The sequence below is a fragment of the Octopus bimaculoides genome, chromosome 14 (assembly GCF_001194135.2).
Source record: "Octopus bimaculoides isolate UCB-OBI-ISO-001 chromosome 14, ASM119413v2, whole genome shotgun sequence".
Classification (NCBI taxonomy): domain Eukaryota; kingdom Metazoa; phylum Mollusca; class Cephalopoda; order Octopoda; family Octopodidae; genus Octopus; species Octopus bimaculoides.
The window spans coordinates 2705533-2728209 of NC_068994.1; the positions used below are offsets into that span (position 1 = coordinate 2705533).

A 22677-nucleotide genomic window follows, 5' to 3' on the forward strand; every position below is an offset into this window, starting at 1 on the left:
AGGGCCAGTCAGGTGGTACTGGCAACGGCCATGCTCAAATGCTGTTTTTTACGTGCCACCTGCACAGGAGCCAGTCCAGCGGCACTGGCAACAACCTCGCTTGAATATTTTTCATGTGCCACTGGCACAAGTGCCAGTAAGGTGATGCTGGTAACAATCACACTCGAATGGTGCTCTTTACATTCCACTGGCATGCAAGCCAGTCAGCTGCTCTGGCAACAATCACACTCGAATGGTGCTCTTAGCACTCCACTAGCACGGATGCCAGTCATCGAATTTGATTTCTATTTCGATTTCACTTGCCTCAACAGGTCTTAGCAAGCAGAGTTTAGTGTCCAATGAAGGAAAGGTACGCAAAAGTGAGCTGGTTACACCCCTAGCATAGGTTATGGTCTCACTTGGCTTGCCGGGCCTTCTCAAGCACAGCATATTTCCAAAGGTCTTAGTCACTAATCATTGCCTTGGTGAGGTGGGTACCCCAAAGAAACTGGAGTTTTGCAATATTATTTAATTCATTTAGTTTTACATGTTTACACTTTTATTGCCTTCAAAGTATTCTCCATACAGTGTGAGAGAAGGCCCTCTTACCTGTCCATGTGTGGTAAGATGACACTAAAATCATTATGTATATGTCTATTTGTATATATACATAGACATGTATTGTTAGACAAATGTATGTACTTGTATACACATATACTGGCATGTATATAAACTGTCAAGTTTACATCATTAACTTCTTTTATAGCCACTCACCCTCTAACATCCATCTAACTTATCCCCCATCACCACCCCATTTCTTTCACTCATACCATTCTTTCTTTCTTCCTCTGAACCCACACCCCTATTGTTCAGCTCTCAAACATTTCCTCTTTTTCTTCTCAACCTCACTCTACTATGCAGTCAGTATGACTAAGAATGGCAGCAGATCTTTTCTATTTACTGCATCCTTTCACCCATGTCAATTGCTCATCTCTCCTTCTCAATTCCCAGCATCCTATCAAAGTGACAGTATGACTGCACATTTCTTCCAATGCAACTAGAAATGCTTGTGCACCTACCCTGACCCTGTCCCTAACACTTCATTGTAACATTCACTAGTACTGGTTCCACCTATTCTCTATTTTTTCTGACATCACTCTCATCACTTGATCCCATCTCGATGTGAAGGTAACTACTTGTGAATCACTTACAACTAGTTCACTCTCTCCTCCTGTACTCCGAGTGCCAGTATTCCTATACTTCTTTCTTCTCAGGCAGCCTTAGCCTTAGTACATTCTGTCTTCTAGATCACATACATTAGTTATCCTCTTTCAATCTCAGTCACATGGCATTGCCTTGAATATATGCATTCATCTCAGAATACTGAATATTTTGTGCACACGCACAAAAAAATTTCTGCACTCCATTTGTGATATCCTAATTTCTCCCAACCAATAATTATTTCATGAATTCTCCGGCTGGACTGATATTCAGATTTTTTCTTTAATGGCTCATCAGCTGGAGTTGCGGTATGACAAAGGACTTTGACAACCCATTGAAGGATGAAGAACCATAACTTTAAGCAAAAACTGCTACAAGGTAGAGAGAACTCTTTAGTCCTCCTCTATTGCCAAGTGGCATGATAAAATGCACCCAGTATGTTCAGTAAAGTGATGAGTGATAGGAAGAGCATACGAAAAGTCACCAAAATCAGCCAGTTTTCTCTGCTGCTGCATGCACAAGATAATGTAGATTCTTTACTACTTTAGGCACAAGGCCTGAAATTTTGAGAGAGAGGAGGGACAGTCACTTAGATCGACCACATTACGCAACTGGTACTTAATTTATTGACCCTGAAAGGATGAAAGGCAAAGTCGGCCTCAAAAGAATTTGAACTCAGAATGTAAAGACAAATGAAATACTGCAAGGTAATGTAGACTGTGACACCTATCGAACCCATACAGTTTGGAAAACTGATATATTGATGATAATAATGACAAGAATGACAATGATTATGGTGTGTGTGTGTGTGTGTGTGTGTGTGTGTGTGCGCGCGCACGCGCGCGTAGCAATCTGAAATAGAATATGTATGGTTGCTATATAGTTTGATGAGAATGTCTATCTATAAAATGGTGCGTGTAGATGAAAAGCTACTATTAGGCTTTCTTACAGATCTAAATAACAATAAGAATATTCAACATAAAAAATAGATTTATCATTGGCATAGATAATGTGTACGGTGTACTTATTAAAAGTAGTGATGTCAACTGAATAGTGAGAAACATTCTACACATGAAATTGTCAACAAAATGCTGAGAAAATTTCTGCTAATGACATCATCAACAGAACAGTGCTAAACTTTCAACTAATGAAGTTGTAGTATACTGGAAGACCATTTTTTTTTTTTACTTTTCTTGCTATCGATGACTATTAAAGTAGTATTGTGAATTTCTTTTGTCATATGTAACCATTGATAACATTCTAATAGGCATTCTGGAAGAAAGATTACAACTAATTTGTTTGTAGTTAAATAGTTTGGGGCTAGTTTACCACTGATTTAGTCCCTTTGTTCACAATGAAATTGGATGGGTACTTTGCAAGCACATTTTTTCTCCCTGAATGTCAATTATCTTCCTTTTATAAATAACAGTAGAACTTTGATGGTGTTGCTTAAGGGGTCAGATCTGTGTGTTTTGTTAGATTCTACATCATTTTCTTCACTGATGTTATTTTACTTGTGCTGGCTCTGTAGTTAACTATCATTTCACTTGCAAGTCATGCATGTTGGAAGAGCTGACATTTTAATTTTTTTTATTTATTTTTTTATTTTACTGTCATTCTGAATATCTTCCTTCCAGTAAAATTCTGTGGTTAATTCTTTTCATGGACCACTACAGCATTTCATACAGAAACAGATACCTCTAAACTTTCCATTATATAAAAATAAACATGAAAGTGAACAGTGTTTCAATATATTCAACAAAGTTCTAATACTTTATGTGCATGCATGTGTGTGTGTGTGTGTGTGTGTGTGTGTGTGTGTGTGTGTTATAAAAGAAAGAATCCTACTTTTCAGAAGTAAACTGTTTAGCATTTCTTTTGTTTCTTAGCCTGAGGTATGCTAAGTTACAGAGAAAACACAGGAGTGGGAGGAAAGTAATGAACAAAGAACCAGGCAGATAGTTTACTTAGCTAAGTAGTAGTGTGAAGGAAATTTGTAAATATTCTAAGAGATATGATATGTGATAAGTTTATGATAGCAAGAGGTCTTAAAATAATCAGAAAGTAAACAGTTGGAGAAAATTGGTGTGTTTTTGTTAGTGGCTTGGTTAGAATAAAAGGGTTGCACTCATGGCCTGAAAGATCAATGAGGACGACATGGTAGAACAACTGCAAGATGTCAACTGGAGGGAAAATATGGATAGGGAAGGGGTTCCAGAGAAATGATGTTTGAGGAAAAAGGGTTAAAAAAAGTGGTTAATATGGCACTTAGGATTGAGGTAGGCACAATTTAAGTAAGAAGAAGTCATTATAGTAGAGCTAGAAGAGGGAGAAAACTTGTAATGATAGCTATAAGAAAGGAAAATGAAGTGTTGTTATAGAGTTAGAAGATTCATAAAAGAGAAAGTAACATTGTCCACCAAATCAATGAACAAACTATAAAAATTAGTTAAAAATTAACGAGACAGACACATTTTAAACTTCTCTAGTCTAATTGCCTTATGATATTTAGGAGAGGAAGTTATCTGTTCAACTTAATAAGTTAAATATGACAGGCTTATCAATAGTGATTAGCATAGCTTCACAAACTGCTAACAAGACAGGAATTAAAAATATTTAAATCTAAAAATCACAGATAACAGAAATGCTAAAAATAGCTCGAAATAGAATTGAGCCATAGGAAGTTTAGTTGACTACAAATGTGATAAAACATACATTTTCTGTTGGTAATTAGATAGATCTGAGAGGTGTACTTCACCAAATACTTATTCTGAGCAAAGGACTGTAATTTGCATTTCTTGATCTAAAATTCATTTGATAGAGTGGGTTCATATAATAATAAAAAATAAGAAGGGGGTGAATCAATAACTGACATATTAGTAAAATCCTCACAACTAAAATTCAAAATTTAGAATCCACAAAGATTCTGTAAACTTTTTAAATCTAGGGAAAATAATCTGTTAATCTGTGTCAAGAAAACTGAAGGTAAGGTGTGACTTCACTGATAGGGGTATAATAGGGACATTGTTGTAATAGGGTTTATAGTGGTTTGGAGAAGTTTCCTGATGAAAAGATGAAGCACATTTCAATATGAAAAGATTATTCATGTTAAATTATGTAAGAACAAAACAAATGAAATACAGATAAACGTGAAAGTGTGAATGACACAGTGGGTGTATAATAGGAATTTGAAGGACGGTTTCAATGCAGATTATTATGTGAATAAGATATGAAGTATTGATGTGTCCATATAAAGAAGAAAGCTAAGTATATGCAATAAGAATAAATCATACAACCTGGTTAACATTGCAAACATGTTTGACTTTTAACAACATGATAAAATTGTGAGATTTACTTCAAATATATAATCAAATTATTAACTCTTTTCTCAAGAATTGTGAATGTTTGCACAGAAAAACAAAGCTATAAACTGATTTATTGTTTAAATTATTATTCTAAGCATGCTTGAAATTAGATTACACTAAATATTCATAGAAAGATGTTCTAATCTATAATTGGGATAAACATCTCTTTGTGTTCTTGTCTTTATTAATATTCAATAGACATTCATAATACAAATAATAAGCTCTAAAAGATCATATTCTGTAAAGCTTTTATCAATGTATTGTTACATTTTTATTCTCCCTAATATGTATCAGCATGTTTCATTTTATTCACTATTCAGTCAACAAACAATAAATATGATTCAGTTTATCACAAATAAAAATGGATTAATGAAGATTTGTAATTAGTTAATATATTCAGATAAAAACTGGTTCCACAGAGACAAGCTACAAACAATCAGAATTTGATGAAATAGTGGTATGTATGTGTAAGTGCCAAATAAAGATGTTTGAAACCCTTCATAAACGATAACTTAATTATATCATTTCATTTATTAACAGCTGATGTTTTATTTATAATTTGAATGAGTAATAGAGTATCCTCTCTTATAAATTTTATTTGAAAATTTTGACTTATCTATTGAAAATCTTGGTTTTTTTTCTTACCCATAAAATCATGTTCACATTGTAGTTATATATAATAAATTGAATGAAACCCTGTGAAATGAAAAGCATAATCAGTTGCAGAGGAATCTGAGCTCAATATGTAGGTAGATAAAGCGAAAAATTGTAAAGCATTTAACCCTATTTATTTTCCCTTTCTGGTACCTTTCATAGCAAGTAATATTGGTTCAGAAGAAATAAAACATTACAAAAATAAAGATATTAAAATCAAAAGGTATCAAACAATTTCAGTAAAGTATATGTTGGTATAAATGGAATTCATCAAATTTGACATAACTGGAAATAGTATAAATGCACCCTTAAAAATACAGTATTATTTTTACATTGAAGTTGTCTCTAGTTGCAAAGAGGCTTGCATTATATGAAGGAAGAGAATTGGTAAGAACTCGTTATCATGGTTTTAATGCAAGCATTGTCATTATTTAACTCTGGATCAGAACTGATTGATCATATCTATGATCAAATATATGCAAGCTATGACCATCTAGTCTTTTTATATAGGAAGTAATTCAAAGGAGATTTGACAGCAATTTCTATCATGGCAGTACCTTTGTAGGTTAATGTACAAGCAATGTATATATACAAGACGTTGTGGATCTCTGGCAGTTTGGCAGAGAAGTAGGACTTTGTGTATATGAATAGTTCAGTGGTTTGAAAAAATTTCATGATGAAAAGATGAAGAAAGTATCAAGTAGGAAAATGTAATTCATAAAGAACAATATAAGTGTGTATGATAAATATGATACTGACGAAGGTGGAATTTGAGAATGCTCCAGTGGAAGTATACCAGGAGAGACATCTGTGATGTTGATGACTGATGAGTGCAGAATAAGAAAGGTGCTATGTACCAACAAAAGAGGCTATTTCAGAAAATGACTAGAGGAAACTAAGGAAAAAGTGAAAATATCAGATATGATGCCAAACTTCTAGACTTCACATTGAGATGACAAAGAATCATGCCAGTATACTACATAGCAGACCTGTCTGACCCATATCAGCACAGAAAAATGAATGATTAATATAATTGAGGATATTGGTGATAGTAAATGATTAGGTCACTGCATATTTAAGACCTTTTCATAATTACGTTAGTTTGATTAACAGATAGCAAGATCATTAAATATATTAGCTTATAATAAATGAGATAATATAAATTAACCAATGAATTTTGGCAAATATGTATTCTATAAATTTTATGTTGAATATTATACAGCCTTTGGACTGAAACACATAAAAGAATAAAAGAATATCTAAATAATTCAACTTTCTTTTCACCTATATGATAAAACGCTGCTTTAATTATTCTTTGTAACATTAAGTATCCAAATGACACTTTCTATTGTGTTTAAATTCTAAACACACAGAAGTATTGTGTCAAACAAATAAAGACAAAAATATTACATTTTGATCAAATTTTTCCATCTTATTTGAAAAGAGGGAAAACAACAGATATTAACAGTAAAGCTGTAAATTCATATTGTCAACTAGATATGTATTAGTAAAAAGGCATTTTCAAAGTGTGTATCTTAATCTTTGTCATATCTGGGGTTTTTTTCCATTCACCATTATTTTCCCCTTCTTTCTTTTCATCTTCTCAAGTGTGCTTATCTACATTCAACTACATTTGTAGTTCTAATTTTCATCTTTTGGCTTTGGTGAAAAGTGAAAGGTAATAATAACAATAATGTAAAATAAACAACTTGTCACATTTGATTATATTAGTTTAACATTTCCAGTACACAACATTTAAATTACAACTGAATATTATGAAGAGTAAACATCTTTGGAATGTTTCAGAATACTATTGATAGATTTTGGGGTTTATTAATGTCTTACTACACAAAATAATATTTCAGAATTTCATTACATTGTCAGTCTGTCCCTTTCAGTGTGTGTGTGTGTGTGCATGTTTGTGTGTGAGTTTATGAGAGAGAATGATTGTAAATGTGAATGTGTATATGAAGGGCTGTATGAATGTGCATGTGTGTACTACTGCTACTGCAAGTGTGTATGAAGACTAGAACCTTGAGAGGTTGGGAGTTCTAAATAAGAAACCATATGAGTGTCTAAAAGATAACCTTTTCACTTTTCTTATTGATTCACCAATATTTTGACAGGTCATCTAGCAAGTTTACTTTTATTGTTTGTTTGTTTTCAGAATCCCAACAAGGTCTTATCTATTTTTTCTTGATAAAATTACTATATTTATTGAATCTAGTGTTTTGCTTAGCTTTTATCTTTCTCTAGAGCAATCTTGCCATTTGAGAATGAAGTAAGCAATTATTAACTAGGCTTGTGGTTATATGTATCTTCTATAAATGTAATAAATGTAGTCTATTATTATTAGTTTCTGTATGTTTTTGAAATTAAGTTTCTAATATGCTTCATTTAATTGTTTGGGTATGTATGTCTGTGTCAATGCAAGGTGAATTTAAACTGATTTAGACTATTAAGACGTTTCTGAATTTGATATGTATTTTTTTAAAAACTTAGTTATTGCATAATTAAGTCATCTTTATTCTTGGACAATATAAATTTTATGGTCAAAATTAAACCAGTCTTTTTGTCATAAATTCCTCTTTATGAATCCTTAACTCTTATATGTACCTCTAAGGTTGAAACACAAGCACAATCATTTACAATTAAACTTAATATATTATCAATGTCAAGCATTTATGCTTACTATATTTTTGATAATCTTACTGCCTTTCCTTTCCTATATCATCTTTTTAATGGCCCAGAATTATCAAGCAATTTGTTTTCCCTAATATCATACTAATATTATTATTACAAAGATTTAGAACCCTTTCTTCTCTTTAATGTGTTTGTTAGGTACTACTCTTTTACACTAATTATCTCCATCATAGATTCCCTTTAATATACATATGACTGTGTGGTAAGAAGCTTGCTTCCCAACCACATGGTTTAGGGTTCAGTCCCTCTGCATGGCACCTTGGGCAAGTGTCTTCTACTATAGCCTTGGGCTGACCAAAGCCTCAGGAGTGGATTTGGTAGACAGAAACTGAAAGAAGCCCATCATGTATATATCTAAGTGTGCATGTCTTTGTGTCTGTGTTTATCCCTGCCCATCATCACTGTTTGACAACCGGTGTTGGTGTGTTTACATCCCATAACATAGCAGTTCAGTAAAGGAGACTGATAGAATAAGTACTAGGCTTAAAAAATAATTCCTGGGGTCGATTTGTTCAGCCAAAACCCCTCAAAGTGGTGCTCCAGCATAGCCACAGTCAAATGACTAAAACAAGTGAAAAATAAAAGAAAGAATCTATCTACCTTTACTTTAATATATATACATATCCTACAACCTATTTTGTATGTGTGTATCTATGTAGGTGTTGTAGAATGAATGAATTGATGAATAGAAATTTGCGTTAAATACTATGGTAATGTAAAAAGTGTTGAGTCACCCTCACTAACTCTCCAATTTGTTTAATCATTGTTATGGTGAATGGAAGATAGTAAATGGGCAAAGTTGTGAGAAGATTGGATAGTATGTCTTATATTTGTTCTAGCTATATGTGTTATGAGTTCAAATCCCTCCAAGAGTTGCTTTCCCTTTCATCACTTCAGGATTAATAAATAAAGTACCAGTTAAAAACTGGGGTTTGTTTCCTCTTTCTCTCAGAATTGGTAATGGCAAAGGGGCCATAAAATAAATGTCTACACTATGGGCCCCCTTTAATTCCTTTACAATCATTGTATGGACTAAATAAATAAGTGTGATGACTGGATACTTTGCCTTCTTTTGTTGCAAGTGAAGTAACATTTATAAACTTTTGAATATGAACTCATAAAATCTTCATCAGCCAATCATATTTCTTGATCAAGTTAAAATGATTATATCAATAAGATGCTTGATCAACTTTTGTAGAGTCTTTTGAATTTAACTAGTATATTCCTGGTACTTATTAATCGCAGAAAGAATTCAACGTTAAACAGAAAGGAAAAACATCACATATTCTAACATATTCAGTCTGATGTACTGTTGTCAAGATGATCTCCTCCACCCTTTTGACATACTACAGATTATGATATCTAAACAGAGAGATTCTGATGTCTGATTATACAGTTTTGAAAGCTTTTCAAGCAATGACCTGAACTGAAATATATACAACACATGTTTATGTAATGCACCATCCCAACTCAAATAGATAAAATGTTTGAACTGAAATTTTTCACTTGAGTAGATATCTGTATTTGATATTCAAAATGGAATTGTATTTACATTATCACCACAGACAATTCAAGCTGAAGAGATATCTCCAATAGTTTACATTGGTGTATATGATGGCAGCTTAGTTATTGATATTTGGCTTGGATTTTTATGGAACTAACTCTGTGCTTAAATTTTGAGGTTTGCATATTTCCAAACATTGTTCTTATGTCAGGAAAATAATTAATTTAAACTGTCCTAATAATATAAAAAAAATAAGGAGGCTGATTCATCCCATTGTACATGGCCATAATGCATATTGACAATAAGGGGGTTGGGCCAAGGTAAAGTGTGATGGCCACAATACAGCTCTGGAAACAAACCATGGATGAATGGCCCTTTGAATAATTTATAAAAAGATTCCACTAACTATAATATTATTCTATTATTGTATATTTATGTAATGCTTTAAATAAACTCCATCTATTAAGACATATAGCATTTATATTATTCATTAAGTAGTTGACTGAGAAAGTATGGATTGAAATTGTAGACGTAATCTGTTATAGGCAACATTTATTCATAAGATAATTGATAAGCCTGGAACAATGTAAAAAATAATTTATTATAGACATAACATTTACATTATTTGTAAAATAATTGACTGACAAACAAATATTTTAGATTAAGTGTTTTATATATATATATTACTGATACTTTTCCTAAGAATCCACAGCTCAGTTGCATTTCATTCACTGAGGCTGTGGGTTCAAGTCCAGCCATATGCAATTTTCTGTGATATCAAAGTAAAGATGTCATAGAACATAAAATTTGTTAAAACCTCATTGTCACAGTTGTAAAGTAACAAAATAATATTATAAATAATGTCTACAATTTTATTCTCAGTGGCTTTATTATTATTATTATTATTATTATTATTATTATTATTATTATTATTATTCTAATAGTCCTGGGTGAAGAAAAGACTGAGAGACTGGCACCTACAATGTCATCAGGCACTCACAGCCCTCTACCATTTGGGCAATTTCCACTTTAGAAATTTATAGAAGATTAGTGGTGGGGAAGTGAGATGACATTCTTGGGGAGACTCTGGATGCTGACAAAAATAAGCTGGCTAGTCTGTTCTAGAGGACGTTTTGGTCAGGAACTATCATAGATAATTTCCAGATGTCCTTGGCCTGGCAGTGCTATCAAGGGGCACTACCAGTTTGAGATAAACTCTACAAGCACAGAGTGCTGTCAGACGGGCTTTTGGGATATACCTTTAGCTTTAGGTTACTTTCTACAGCTTAGAAATCATTATTTAAACAGGGAAGAGTTGAGTTCACAAGGAGAAACATATGAAAAAAATTTGGTTATAAATATTTGAAACTATATGATTATCTTATTTGGAATAAACTTGCAAATCAGACTATGTCAGATAAAAGACTAAAGTGTTTCCATTTTTTAATTCCAGGTTTATTTTACCGTTGCATCTGAAGTCTTCATACTACAAAGTGGAATATGTTGATGAAAATATGGTTTTCATTTTCATTTCTACATGTTTCTTTGTGTGTGGACCTTATTTATCATGTGAAAGAAGAAAGAAGTCCAGCTACATACATCGGCGACATTGCAGCTGACTCTCAGCTACTGGGCAGTGTTTTACCTGGAGACAGCAGGCTGATAGCATTCAGCCTGTTGCAAAGAATAGGTTCTCAACTGTTCAATGTCACCAAATCAGGAAAACTGTACACTGCTCAGAAACTGGATGCAGAGACTTTGTGTACATATAATAAAGAATGTTTTAAAATTGTCAAAGCTGCTGTCCGAAAAGCCAAGACTTTTATGAGAATTCTAAAAATAAAAGTAATAATAGAAGATGCCAATGATCATCAGCCTGAATTTCCTGGTAAAAGTATTAGCATAGAATTCTCTGAAAATGATCGCAAAGGAGCAAGAAAATCAATCCCTAATGCCATAGATAGAGATGTAGGCATTCTCAATTCACAAATTCATTATCAACTTGAAAAGCTTCATGAGGAACCATTTTCATTATTTGTTTCGAAAAGAGCAGATGGTATATCCACCCTTGAAATTGTTTTAGATCAGACACTAGACAGAGAAGTAAAAAGTAACTACCACATTCAACTTATTGCTAGTGATGGTGGTTCACCTACTCAAAGAAGTTCCTTAGTGGTTCAGATTTCTATCAAGGATGAGAATGACAACCGACCAATTTTCTCCCAGAAAATATATAATATTTCAATTAGAAATATGCCAAACATTCATTTACCTGTTGCTGTTTTATCTACAACAGATCTTGATCAAGGACAGAACAACAAAGTTTCATACTTCTTTAGTCCAATGACTTCTGATGTAGTAAAAAGTCATTTTAGTTTGAATAAGACTACAGGAGAGATATTTTTACAAAAAAATTACAACCTTGATGAAAAGCTTACATATAAATTATATATTGAAGCCAGAGATGCAGGGAGCCCTCCTCTCAGTTCTATAGCAACAGTTCTAGTAAATGTTATCAACCAACACAACAATCCTCCAACCATTGATATAGATTTTGTTTCAGCTCTAAGTGATGACACAGCAACTATCTCTGAGGATATCAAAGTTGGTAGTTTCATTGCCTATGTGATGGTCACTGACAACGATGTAGGACATAATGGTCAGGTCAGCTGTGATATCAAACATGAAAAATTCAAGCTCTTAGCAATGGGTTCTAAAGAGTATAAAATAGTAATGAAAAGTCAAGTGGATAGGGAAGCTGAGGATCACTATGATATTACCTTGTCATGTGAAGACAAAGGATCCCCTTCTCGCAAAGTACAGAAAAGATTTTTTCTACAAGTGATGGATGTTAATGATGTTCAACCACACTTTATCTCAGATTCTTTTAAATTTCTTACATTTGAAAATGAGAAAGATAAGTTTCCAGTAGGTTATATCAATGCCACAGACCCAGACCTAGGATCTGGAGGTCAACTAACATATACTTTGTTTGGTTACAATGGAGACTTTCTTCCTTTCCAAATCACTGATTCAGGATTCATATCGACATCTATGTCACTTGATAGAGAAAAACAACATATTTATGAGTTTAAAGTTTTAGTTAAGGATAAAGGAAGACCATCTCTGAATAACACAGCAAATATCACCATTGAAATTTTAGATGAAAATGATAATGCCCCTTATTTTACATTTCCTAGTGTTAATCCTTTTAGTCTTGATGTCCACTATCATCCCCAAAGTAATAATGACATCACAGTTCTGAAAGCCTCTGACAGAGACAGTAGGGAAAATGCTTTCTTGAGATATGAAATTCTAAAAGGAAACAACAATCGGTTATTTGTAATCAATTCTTACACTGGCACTTTGTCTTTCTCTCGAAAAGTTTACCAAAATGATGCTGGATCATATCAACTGCAGTTTAGGGTCAAAGACAGTGGTACTCCAGTTCTTTCAGCATCAGTTACAATGTCTTTGACCTTAACTGTTAGTAACAAGACATCTCCATCATTAACTGCTGTTCAAATACAATCTGACAGTATGATTGATGTAACGTGGGTAATTATAATTGTAGTTTCAGCTGTGATAATATCTGTGGCAATTGTGATTTCTATAACGCTCTGTGTTGTCCGATGCAATAATGGAAGAAATGGCTCTGTGAGAGCTCGGGGAAACCCTCCATATCAATCTCGCACAGAAATGAGACAGCTGATCTATCAAACTACTACTACCCCTAGCAGCATGCACCCAGAAGAGATGCTTAACAGAAATAACCAGTCAAATAGATCTAGGAACCAATTTCAGCCAGAAGAAGGCCCACAAATGGAATGGAAAACATCAACAATTATGAGAAGCCTCCCAAAAGTTTCTAAGGTAAGCTATCTAAACTCACTCATTCATAAACGTATAAGTACTCTTTCACTCTTTTACTTGTTTCAGTCATTTGACTGTGGCCATGCTGGAGCACCACCTTTAGTCAAGCAAATCGACCCCAGGACTTATTCTTTGTAAGCCTAGTACTTATTCTATCTGTCTCTTTTGCCAAACCGCTAAGTTATGGGGACATAAACACACCAGCATCTACTCCTAATATGAAAAAGGATTATCTAATTTCTTCAAGATAATGAAAATTAAATTGATACTGTTTGTTTAATTTTTTAAAGACTTTCATTATTTAATATCTACTTCAATTTGACTACTGTATCAAAACCAAAATCAGAAAATTGATATTAATCCAATTATTAACAAACATCTCATTTCACTTTACTTTGCTTTAGGGCGTTGGTCAAACTAATGAAAGGAAACCTCAGTAGCCACTTCATGTTACTACTTCACTTGTTTCATTCAATCATTCTAATCACTTCTCTCATATGAGATATATAATGCTGAATGGTGTTATTACTAGCCATAAAAGAACTTTAATTCCTATCTCAGGTAAATATTTCTAATAGACTGCATAACACAAATGGGATATATAACAATTAACTGTCTTTGCTTATATGAAGATAATTAAAGAATTCTATATAGTCTGTGATTTGGAAATTGACTGTTTGTTAAACAACTTTACAAAATTCCAACATTCAGTATTGTTTGCTTAGATTGCAGATGTTGAGATATAGAAAATATTAGGAATATAAACCAGAAATATAGTATTAACACTTATTAAATATCATTAAAAGATATTGTCTATATTTCTTTTTGAACTAGAGTTGTGAACCTGAAGTAATTTAATTATTTTATTTATTTCTTCATCTTGTTCTTTTTCTAACTCCCCCTCTTTTTTTTACCTGTTCCATTGTTCTTACTTTGGTTTTTCATATTTAACCATCTAGTTAGTCAACCCTATTCATCCCTTTCTCCACCTCTCTGACTCATATTTTCATTTCACTTCATTTCTCATTTCTTTCTCCATTAATAAAACACAAGTAATGTTTTACATTGTTTTCTTATGACAATATCTATATTTTTTCATGATTTTCTTTTGACAATATCTTTTGTTGACCAAACTTAGTACCATTTAACATACAACAATCATAAAATGTCCTCAAATTATAAATAATTGTATGCAAAAACAAATGGAATATCCAGCTGATTTTCATTTCTTTTCTTTTATCTCAGCAATAGGGGATGGAGTGAAACCTATATAATAAGCAGCTATATCATCCATATAATGTGAACAGGGCAACAACTATGTCAAAATAAAATATATTGCTTGCTTCTCAATATAATCAGTTTTCTTAGCAGCTCCTCTTTGATATTCTTTCTCTGTAACTTGAATAGGTAGTCATTATCAAAGTATTGTCTTTATTGATGTATATTGATTTTTCAGCTATTGCAATACAACATCAAATAATTTTCAGATAAACTTAGCAGAGGTCAAAAATTCTCAAGTGGAAAAGATACTCTACAGTCTAGACTGTCTATGGTATATTTTAAAGATAAGTTTTGTGACGAAAGCCATTCTCTTTTGATGTGTTTCTTTGATCAAAGTGGCTTCGTGTAAAAGACTTGGATGATGGGTGGAATACATTAGATTCTTTCTTCTGGTAGTTTGTTATAGTGACTGATCAAGCAATTTATGGTGGTGAAGTCTTCAACTAGAATTGATGACACAGATGAAGATTCATGGTGAAATAAATAGCTATAACTTGATTATTTTTTTTTATGTTATATTTTTAGATAATGAATCCAGAAACATCTTATTGAGAATTGATAATGGCATATTGTTCAGTGATTCTTTATATTTAGTGTTCAATGTTTATGATTTATCATTTGCAGTAATAAAGTTATATATATATTAAATGTAGTCTGTCACAAGTTAAAACTAGCTGGTTCTTTTCTTTTGCATATTATACAACAAATAATGATACAATTAGCCATTACACTAATTTCAAGATTTTGTTTAATAGCACTTTCAAATTCACAAATTCAAAAGTGTTCTAATTTTCCCAATAAGATTAGTATAACAAAGTGTAAAGAATTAAACTTTTAATAACAATATTACTTGATGTTTAGATATTTATGATTGAGAGGTCAGTGAAAATTGCTTGAGACAGCGGTAGTTATGAAAATGTGAGAAAGAAAAAAATTAAGACATGTATAGTAATATCCTCTTTTGTGGATTAATTTAATCCATAATAGAAGAAAAGGATATTAACAAGTTCATATTTATATTCATGTGTGTGTTTCTAAGAGTTTATTGATATGGTCTTCTGTGGAAAATAATATCAAGAAAGATATCATTAATTATTTCAGATGAGAAGAATAATAAAGTTTCTGGCTGTCAGTTAACATATTCAATGTCTCTCATGTAAAAAATGAAGCCAAACGTTTTTATAATTCACACTTAGTAGTCAGGAAATTAAATATTTGAGAATGATAATAAGAACAAGTTTAAATCATGCAGTGTGCAAAATCAATAGTTATGAATCTATTAACTACAAACGAATCTTAAGTAATAGAGAACATAAATTTAAATTTAAAATAGCAGTAAAGTAATAAATGTAAATATTTGTGAATAACTGTATGCATTTGTAAATTTGCATGTATTGAGACAAGGAAACTGAATGAAAACTTTGAGTTGATATTTTATAACAGAGAAATAAATTCATGTTGAAACAAAATTATTTTCCAAATATGAATACATAAAAATATGTTCAGCAACTACTGGACTATATTTACCATTTTTAAGGAGATATTTTGTATATTTAGCATGAAGCTTGGTTTTGTCTACAAAGTTTTAATATGGTGGATTCAGTGTAAGCCAATTTGTCATTCTTTAGAATTTATTATAGAAGCTCATAAACACAATAGTCTGGTGAGTGTATGCATTTTGAATTTGCTTAGGTGTTTAGGTCCTGATCAGCTCTGACTGAGTAGACTTACAATCAAAGACATTTGTGCATGTAGAAGTACCCTCTCTAATGTATTCTGTCCTTACTTAAGATAGTAAGATGTGATTTAAGGGAGATTTACCTGTTATTCTTTGGAGCCAAAACAACCAGGTGATTGGCTTGGAGGTGTTGCAGTTATCCCAGATACATTGTTAATGTTTCTATGTGTTAAACATAGAAATATTAACTTGAGTCTTCCTCATTGCCTTGTGCCTTCCTTCAGCTCACCATACATCAGTTGTCTGCTCCAGGCAGCTCCAAACACAACAAAACCTAAGCCAGCCATCGCCATCGATGGGGTTGAGCTGAATTGTGTGGAAAGCTTCAGGTACCTAAGTGGCATCATCTCTACAGATGGTTCACTGGATAAAGCGATCACATCCAGGATCCAGAAAGCCAGCCAAGCACTCAATAGACTCAGAGCTAAAGTACTATCAGAGAAAGGCATGTTGCTGTCCATGAAACTTAAAATATACAAAGCTGTCATTCTCTCCACATTGCTGTAAAACATGGACTCTATACCAGTGGCACATCAGGCAGCTGGAACAGTTCCATACAAGATCACTGCACACAATCATGGGCATCCACAGGGAGGACAGAGTCTCCAACCAAGATGTTGTTGGTTAGTTCAAGCAATAACAACTACACTGGAGTATGGTGCTTCTTTTTGTGGAAAGACTCAATAACTCAGATCAGAAAGTTCATCTATTTCACAGATCTCATTATGTGGTGGCTGCTAATCCATGGTCATATGCTAAGGCAAATCATACAATGAATATTTCTGAATGAAGTGCAAGTGTAATGGGTTGTTGTTTTTTTTGTGCTACAGTTAATAATTCAACAATGATGTGATATTTGACAAAAGGTAACTGTTGTTAAGAACTCTAAGCTCTCTGTATCAGCTAGACAAAGCCATCACTGAAAGACATTCTTCATAATCTACAGAGATTACTGAAGGGTGCATATATGTATCAGACTTTCGCTCCCTCTTTGCATCCATTGTAGGTATATATCATTTAGATCAGCCTGTAGTTATGAATTTAGAAGAATGCAAAAGTGTTCACATTTTTCCAGCAAAGTTTTCCATTTAACTTTCAATTTATTTATATTAGCATTAGTTAGATTCTGATATTAAACTGCATTAAGAATGGCCTTGTATTTTATCCTTCCATGATCAATGAAAGAAGTAACAAGCAATATATTGATGTTGATCCAATAACTATACATTACCATACCACACACACATACATGCATGGTTGTATAGAGATGTTAACCATGCTCATTGCTTCAAAGTCAGTGAAGTAGGATAAACACAAGCTGGAGACTGTGATGATGATTAATAATTGCAGAATTTTATGGGAATTTGCATTAAGAACTGACAATACTATTGAAGCAAGGAAACTAGATATGATCAAAAATGATAGGGAAAAAAAAATAGTGTAAGATCATAAACTTTGCAATACCATATGTTACCAAAGTGGAGATCAAGGAAATTGAGAAATATTAGAACCTAACCAGAAAGATAAACAGATGGTGAAACACGAAGGTGAAAATTGTTCCTATTGTAATTGGTGCACTTGACACAACACCCAAACTGCAACTTAAGAGGCTGAAGGATATTGGAATTGTGACATGTGCTCTCAGAAACGTTCAATCCTGATGATGTCATTCTCTGAACATAGGAACACAGGGTTTCCTTGTTTACATTTTGAATTTCTGTGTTTCTGCAGTCGTTTTCATTTTACATTTTGAACTTGAAGAAGACAGATGAGCTATCAAAATATCGTTCACACCCTTAAATAACTAATCTATGACAAATCACATCATCCTCTTCTTATTGTCTATTTATCTTTGTGAAGAGTTACATCAATCTTTAAAAAATATAATAATAATAATAATTTATAAATTTTAGTACAAGGCCAGCATGTTCAGTGGAGGGGGTTAGTCAATTATATTGACTCCAGTGTTCATCTGGTACTTATTTTATCAACTCTGAAAAGATGAAAAGCAAAGTCAACCTTGGGAGAAGTTTAACTTAGAACATAAAGATGGACAAAACGACACTAAAATATTTTGCCCCAGCATGCTAACAATTCTGCCAGGTTACTGCCTGAATTATAATAATAATAAAAATGGTTTCAAATTCTGGCATGAAGCCAGCATTTTCAGGGGAGGGGAAAAGTTGAATACATTGACCCTAGTGTTTGACTGGTACTTATTTTATCAACCTAGAAAGGATGAAAAGCAAACTCAACCTCAGTGAAATTTGAATGCAGAATGTAAGGACTGATGAAATGCTACAAAATATTTTGCCCGACACACCACCTGAGTGACAATAATAATAATGGTTTCAAATTTTCCCACAAGGGCAGCAGTTTGGTGGGAGGGAATGAGTTGATTACACTGACCCCAGTGTTCAACTGGTACTTATTTTATCAACCCTAAAAGGATGAAAGGTAAAGTCAACCTCAGCAGAATTTAAATTCAGAATGTAGTAACAGGTGAAAAACCACTAAGCATTCTGTCCAGTGTGCTAACGATTTTGTCAGCTCACTGCCTTTATAATAATAATAATAATAATAATTACGATATATTCTTGTATATGTTTCAGCTTGTCAGTAGTGTCCATGCTAGGGCATTGATATTATATGACAATGATGGTAATGAAAACCCTTTCTAATTTAGATACAAGGCTAATAATTCTGAAGGGGGAGTATAGTTTATACCACTGACCCAAGTACTTGACTGATACTTATTAGTCTCAGTGGGGAATGAAAGACAAGTGCCGTAACTAAATAACACAAGCATTTTGTCCCCCTGCTCTAATGATTTTGCCAATTTACCATCTACTACTAATAAAAGGAATCTTTTCTTTATTAGCCTCAGGGCCTCAAAAAAATATAGAACTTTTCATGAGGGGTTACAAAGAAAAGACAGATGGCATGAAGCATGAAATGTGAAATGGAAAAACACATTTACAACCAGTAAGGGAGAAGATAAGAGATATTATACAATATATGGAAGAATACAATCAATAAGAATTCTAAAATATGTGCATGCATACATGCACATATATTTGAACAAAATAATTATAAAAAAGGCACAATAATTTAGACAAAATGTAATTTAAAGAACTAAAACTTGGAAGATCACTAGTTAAGTTGAGTTGCGTACTCCATGATTCTATTCAACCTTTTACTCAAACTGCATTTGAGTACAGCTGAATACATTATTTCACGTTTTTTAAAGTATTCAATGTTGTAACATCAATTAATTGTTTGTTTGATTTTTGAAGAATAGTGAACCTTAGTTCATCTTTTTCCTCTACATTCTCTTCATTGTTTTCTTGAGGGATTTTGCTGTTGTTTAAAAGAAATAGTTCCCTTTCACCTGTTTTCATTTGTTTTCATGCATAATTTTTCTGATTTGTTTCTCTTTCTTCCCTTTCATATTTTTCTCTTATTATTTCTTCCCCAATGAACTACATGAGATGAGCTGGTCATTCATCTGATTGTGATACAGGGTCTAAAGTTATTTCCTTTGCCATTCCCAGAGATTTTAGAGTTTTGGCTGGAAACTGTCTTTTCTTCTTTTCTTCTTTTTTTCGTTTCTTTTTGTTGATGTTGCTCTTAATTTTCATTTTCCCTTATTTCTACTTAGTGTTCCTAGTTCTTCAGGGTATTCAGCTCCACAGTGTATTTTCTATTCTGTGTCATCAAATGCTTGCCCTTTGTCTTCACATTCTCTAGTGTGCATACTTCTGGTATTGCTCTGTGGCCTTCAGAGATCATTAGGACCGGCAAGTCCATTTTGACACCTCCTAGTCACAGGTCACTTTCCTTAATGCACTTTGTTGTGTAGCATGATTGTTTGTGGTAATCATTTTGGTTGTGAAAATGTGATGTGGGTAAATAAGGTTTTTAAAGTGTGCGAATCAAACATTTTTTTCCTGTTGTTGCTATCCAAGAGTACTGAGTGCAACCCTTCCTTTGGCAATTAACATTCTTTTTACTAGTCTTCCAAAGAAAATTCTGTTTGATAATGCTTGAAATGATCAAGTTTTGAAGAGATAATCAAAAGGACATCTTCACACTGAGAGTCAAATATAATAATAATAATGGTTTCAAATTTTGACACAAGTACATTGATTCCAAAAAGATTAAAAGTAAAAATCAGCCTTGGTGAAATTTTAACCCAGAATGTAAAGACGGATGAAATGCCACTACACATTTTGCCGAGTGTGGCAATGATTCTGCCAGCTTGTGGCCTCATAATAATAATAATAATAATAATAACAACAAACAACTTTGGCACAAGGCCAGCAATTTCAGGGATATGGTAAGTTGATTACATTGACTCCAGTGCTCCAGTTTCTAAATAACATAACCTACACAAAATATACAAGACTAAGGTCCAGTTAATAACATAACTCACATTACACACATTCTAATATAACCACAGGCATATGGCATAGTGGTTAAGAGCGCAGGCTACTAACTCCAAGATTCCGACTTCGATTCCAGGCAGTGACCTGAATAATAATAATAATAATAATAACATCGAAAAATACCTTAGGAATGGGAACCCAGGTTCGAAATTTCCCAAAGACACCTGATGAAGCCTGGAGGGTAAATCAGCCGAAATGTTGTGTTAATAACAAACAAAATAGACAAATATCAGTCAAATGTAAATAATGTATATAATTCCTTATCTCTTAAATATAAGACTCTATTAAGAAACTAAATCTCATAGTAAAACAAAACAGTGCAATACACCAACAGGAGGAGGCTATGTACCTCTAATCATCACAAAAATAAGAACACAATGCTGCATACACCTCAGGAACACAGAAGTGCACCAGAAATTGCACAAAACTACAAAAAAAAACGTTTCAAAATTACAATAATCCTTTATACAATAAGCACAAAGCCTGAAATTTGGTAGGGAGGGAACTTGTCAGTAATATCAATCGAAGTACTCAACTGCTACTTATTTTATCAATCCCCAAAGGATGAAAGGCAAAGGTGACCTCAGTAGAATATTAACTCAGAACGTAAAACTAGAAGAAATACGAAGAAGTTTGTCTAGAAAGGTAACAATTCTGCTAGATCACTGAAAATATAAAAGGCGAAATCAACCTCAGTAGAATTTGAACTCAGAATGAAAAACCAGAAGAAATGCCACTGAGCATGCAACCAGTTTTGCCTGCTTGCCACTATAGTAATTAGAATAATTTCTACATTATTATTTTTAGGTTTATACGATGAACCATTCCTTAGAAAACAAAGGGGTCGTTTCTATTACTGATTTACGTTAATACTTTTAAAGCATGATGTTGCTTGAGTACTGGCAGAGTTATGTCCCTTCATTTTCTCTTCACCACAAAAGATGTAATATAAAGGAAATTTTCTATTTAACATATATGAGTGTATGTCTGTATCAGAAGATACTTGTATGTTTCTGTGCATGTTGGCAAATGCTTATTTGTGTGTGCGCATTTGTGTACAGGTGTATTTGGTGAGACTGCATTTGGATGTATTTGTATGTATGCATTCATGTGATGTCCTTACGAATCATAATTTTTGTCTCTAAAATGTTTTTTAAAATTAACTTATGTAATTTCATGTTATTTTACAAGAAGGAATCAGAATGTAAAAAAAACTTGTGGATGAAGCAAAGAAATGTCAATATGGTGGTGCTTTTTTTAGAGATGAAGGCTTAGATCAATGTGAAGAAATGGGAAAAAAAACCCCACTTATTTGGTTTTAAAGTGGTCTTAGAAAAGAGGTGCAAAAATATATAAAAGAATGAGATAAGGAATACAAGTTTATACATTTTAGACTTATATAACACACCTGAAAGTGAAGCAAAACTGAGTGCCAGTAGTAAACGAAATTGAGATTCAGTTTGTATTTGCAATGAAAGAAGACCATTTTAGTATTATGAAAGTTCAAACAAGTGGAGGTAAGCAAGAAAGTGTTAGCTACTGATAAACTAAATTCGATCTTCTTTGATAAGGACTAAAATATACCTACTGTTTATAAGTGTTGGGCTCTGTAATAAGGAGAATTTATGCCCAGATAAAATCAGTTGGGTAGTATATTTGTCATCCAGTTCAGTACCACTACCTGACCCCATGGGTACCTTTTGTAGAATCCACCCAATAACATTCAGGTCAGATCATTGATCTGAGGATGACCTAACATTTCTCCCACCAGTCTCAGAAACCCTGCAAAACCCTCACCTTCTTCATTTTAAAAAAAAGATAAATAAAATATTCAATCAAAGTTATCTGGAAATAAATTCAGTTGTTATTGAAGTTCTGCTGACCATACTCATACACAGGATATCCAAGAAG

The 22677-nt window shown here is 32.9% G+C and overlaps 1 protein-coding gene across 6 annotated transcripts in view; it reads left to right on the plus strand.

Moving 5' to 3' along the window:
- The window catches only part of LOC106867369 (protocadherin gamma-A10), a 63869-nt gene that overhangs the window by 32230 nt on the left and 8962 nt on the right, over positions 1 to 22677 (plus strand). For all 6 annotated transcript variants that reach the window (XR_008265509.1, XM_014912220.2, XM_014912221.2 and 3 more), the window contains exon 2: positions 10880 to 13299. Coding sequence is in view for 5 of the 6 variants with exons in the window: in XM_014912220.2 (XP_014767706.1) it covers positions 10927 to 13299 (2373 nt within the window). In the remaining variant the exon portion in view is untranslated. The remainder of the gene's footprint in view (positions 1 to 10879; positions 13300 to 22677) is intronic.